This window comes from Protobothrops mucrosquamatus, unplaced genomic scaffold (assembly GCF_001527695.2).
Source record: "Protobothrops mucrosquamatus isolate PMUCROS unplaced genomic scaffold, P.Mucros_1.0 scaffold3672, whole genome shotgun sequence".
Classification (NCBI taxonomy): Eukaryota; Metazoa; Chordata; class Lepidosauria; order Squamata; family Viperidae; genus Protobothrops; species Protobothrops mucrosquamatus.
In genome coordinates, this window is record NW_015389629.1 from 119223 (window position 1) to 121776 (window position 2554).

General features: G+C 47.8%; 1 protein-coding gene across 1 annotated transcript in view; it reads right to left on the reverse strand.

The window, feature by feature from the left end:
- BCAM (basal cell adhesion molecule (Lutheran blood group)) overlaps nucleotides 1-2173 on the reverse strand; it is a gene marked incomplete at its 5' end in the record, with an annotated part of 17853 nt that extends 15680 nt beyond the window's left edge. The window contains 2 exons of the mRNA XM_029286438.1: nucleotides 456-563; nucleotides 2103-2173. Of these exons, the coding sequence (XP_029142271.1) occupies nucleotides 456-563; nucleotides 2103-2173 (179 nt within the window). The remainder of the gene's footprint in view (nucleotides 1-455; nucleotides 564-2102) is intronic.
- Nucleotides 2174-2554: the final 381 nt, after the last annotated feature.

The following is a 2554-nucleotide window of genomic DNA, read 5'->3' on the forward strand; positions in this document are numbered from 1 at the left end:
TCTCTCTCTCTCTCTCTCTCTCTCTCTCTGTCTCTCTCTCTCTGTCTCTCTCTCTCTCTCTCTCTCTCTCTCTCTCTCTCTCTCTCTCTCTCTCTCTCTCTCTCTCTCTCTCTCTCTCTCTCTCTCTCTCTCTCTCTCTCTCTCTCTCTCTCTCTCTCTCTCTCTCTCTCTCTCTCTCTCTCTCTCTCTCTCTCTCTCTTTCTCTCTCTCTCTGTCTCTCTTTTCTCTCTCTCTGTCTCTGTCTCTCTCTCTCTCTCTTTCTCTCTGTCTCTCTTTCTCTCTCTTTCTCTCTCTCTGTGTCTGTCTGTCTCTCTCTCTGCCATTTTTTCCTATTGCACAAAATTGTCCGAACAGCCAAGTAAAGGGTGTCTCTTTATGGTCTGTCAATCTGAGACCCCTCTGGGGGAAGACCTGGATGTCCCTCCTTGAATTCAATGAACAAAGAAGGAAGGAACGGCTTCTTTACCTTTGTTGTGTTCTGTGGTAATGTTCAGAAGGTGCCCATCTTTGTACCAGCTGATGGTTGGCGCAGGGTAGCCATTTTTGCCTGTGCACATTGCAATCTGAGGAAGGATAAGAAACAGCTGCTAGAAAGACCTTAAGCAAGTCCTGGGATTTCCATAGTGGGTGTGTATGTGTGAAAAGCCAAGAGGGCCCGTTATTCCACAACCAAACACCTTGCCTTTTTATCATGAATGTTACACCTATTAAAACGGGGCAACATAACCCTAGCTTCCATCTTGACTTTTTTTCACGCACACCCCTCACCTCCAGAGATGCACCCTGGGAATCTGCTCACCCTTTGTATATTTACAGATATATGTAAACTGTGGGCTACTAAGATGGGACACTTATAACCCCTGTCTCTTTTACGCAGAATTCGGAGCCCTCTGAACGGAATTGCTCAAAACTGTTAGAAACAAAGACTCTTTAAAATCCCCCCTCCTCAAAACCAGCTGAGGTTCACCTGTATATGTTCTCCCGTACTTTATAGCCCCCAACCCTCTGAATTTTGAATTATAGCCCATGCCCACTTAACACTGGCCCAGGGGTAGGCAACCTTGGCTCTTTTATGACTCATGGACTTCAACTCCCAGAATTCCTGAGCCAACCACGCTGAGGGGAAAGGGAGAGGTTTCCATGCTGAGCCATGCTGGCTCAGGAATTCTGGGAGTTGAAGTCCACCCATCTCCGAGTGGCCAAGGTTGAGAAAAACAGGCCTAGGCCAGGGGTAGGCAACCTTGGTTCTTTTATGACTCGTGGACTTCAACTCCCAGAATTCCTGAGCCAGCCACGCTGAGGGGAAAGGGAGAGGTTTCCAAGCTGAGCCATGCTGGCTCAGGAATTCTGGGAGTTGAAGTCCACCAGTCATAAAAGAGCCAAGGTTGCCTACCCCTGGCCTAGGCCGCTTTATGACTCATGGACTTCAACTCCCAGAATTCCTGAGCCAGCATGGCTCAGCTTGGAAAGCCCTCCCTTTCCCCTCAGCACGGCTGGCTCAGGAATTCTGGCAGTTGAAGTCCACGAGTCATAAAAGAGCCAAGGTTGCCTACCCCTGCGACTGGCCCATGCCTGCTCTTAAAGACCATTTGCAAATAGCAATTCTTTTACTTTCAAAAACTACCAAAGAATAACAACGGTGCTCCCCACCCCTCAAAAAAAAAAAAAAAACAGGTCAAAAGCAGGTAATCCTGAACTTATGACCACAATTTCTGCTGCTAAGTGAGGCAATTATTAAGTGAGTTTTGCCCCCTTTTGCGACTTTTCTTGCCGCATTTGTTAAGCGCAGTTGATAAGAGAGTAACACGGTTGTTAAACGAATCTGGCTTCCCCATCCACTTTGCTTGTCAGACGGTCGCAAACGGGGATCACGTGACCCTGGGGAGGCCGCAACCGTCCTAAGTACACGCCAGTTGCCAAGCGTCGGAATTTTGATCCCGTGACCGTAGAGGGGAGGCAGCAAAACGGTTGCAAGCGTGAAAAACGGTCATAAGCCACTTTTTTCAGGGTCGTCGTAACTTCGGACGGTCGGTAAATGAACTGTTGTAAGTCGAGGACCGCCTGTAAACGAACTTCCTGCATTTAAAGAGAGACAAGCTCACCTCCAAAGCAACGTCAGCGGTCACAGAGAGGGTCCCGGAGTTACGCGTCAGCTCTGGTGGTTCGGGGGGATCTATAAAGAGAGAGAGAGAGAGAGAGAGAGAGAGAGAGAGAGATGGTTGAGTGGATGGCTAGATATACATAAATGATAGATAGATAAATGGATGGATGGATGGATGGGTGGGTGGATGGATGGATCCGAGACTGACCTACACTTGCAAAACCAAAGCTTTTGCCTGGCAGAGAGCTGAAAATGATAAAACAAACCTTCCAATCAAAGAAAAAAACTGCCCAGGAAAGTAATAAACCTGAGCAGGATTCCAGGAACTTAAAATTCCGCCATTGCTGTTTTATCAGAGAAAGGAAATGATGGAGCGTTTTCCGTTTGTCAGCAATGAAGGTGCTGGGCAAACACAGCTGCTTCTGTTTGGCCTGCTGTTTTTAAGCACCTCTC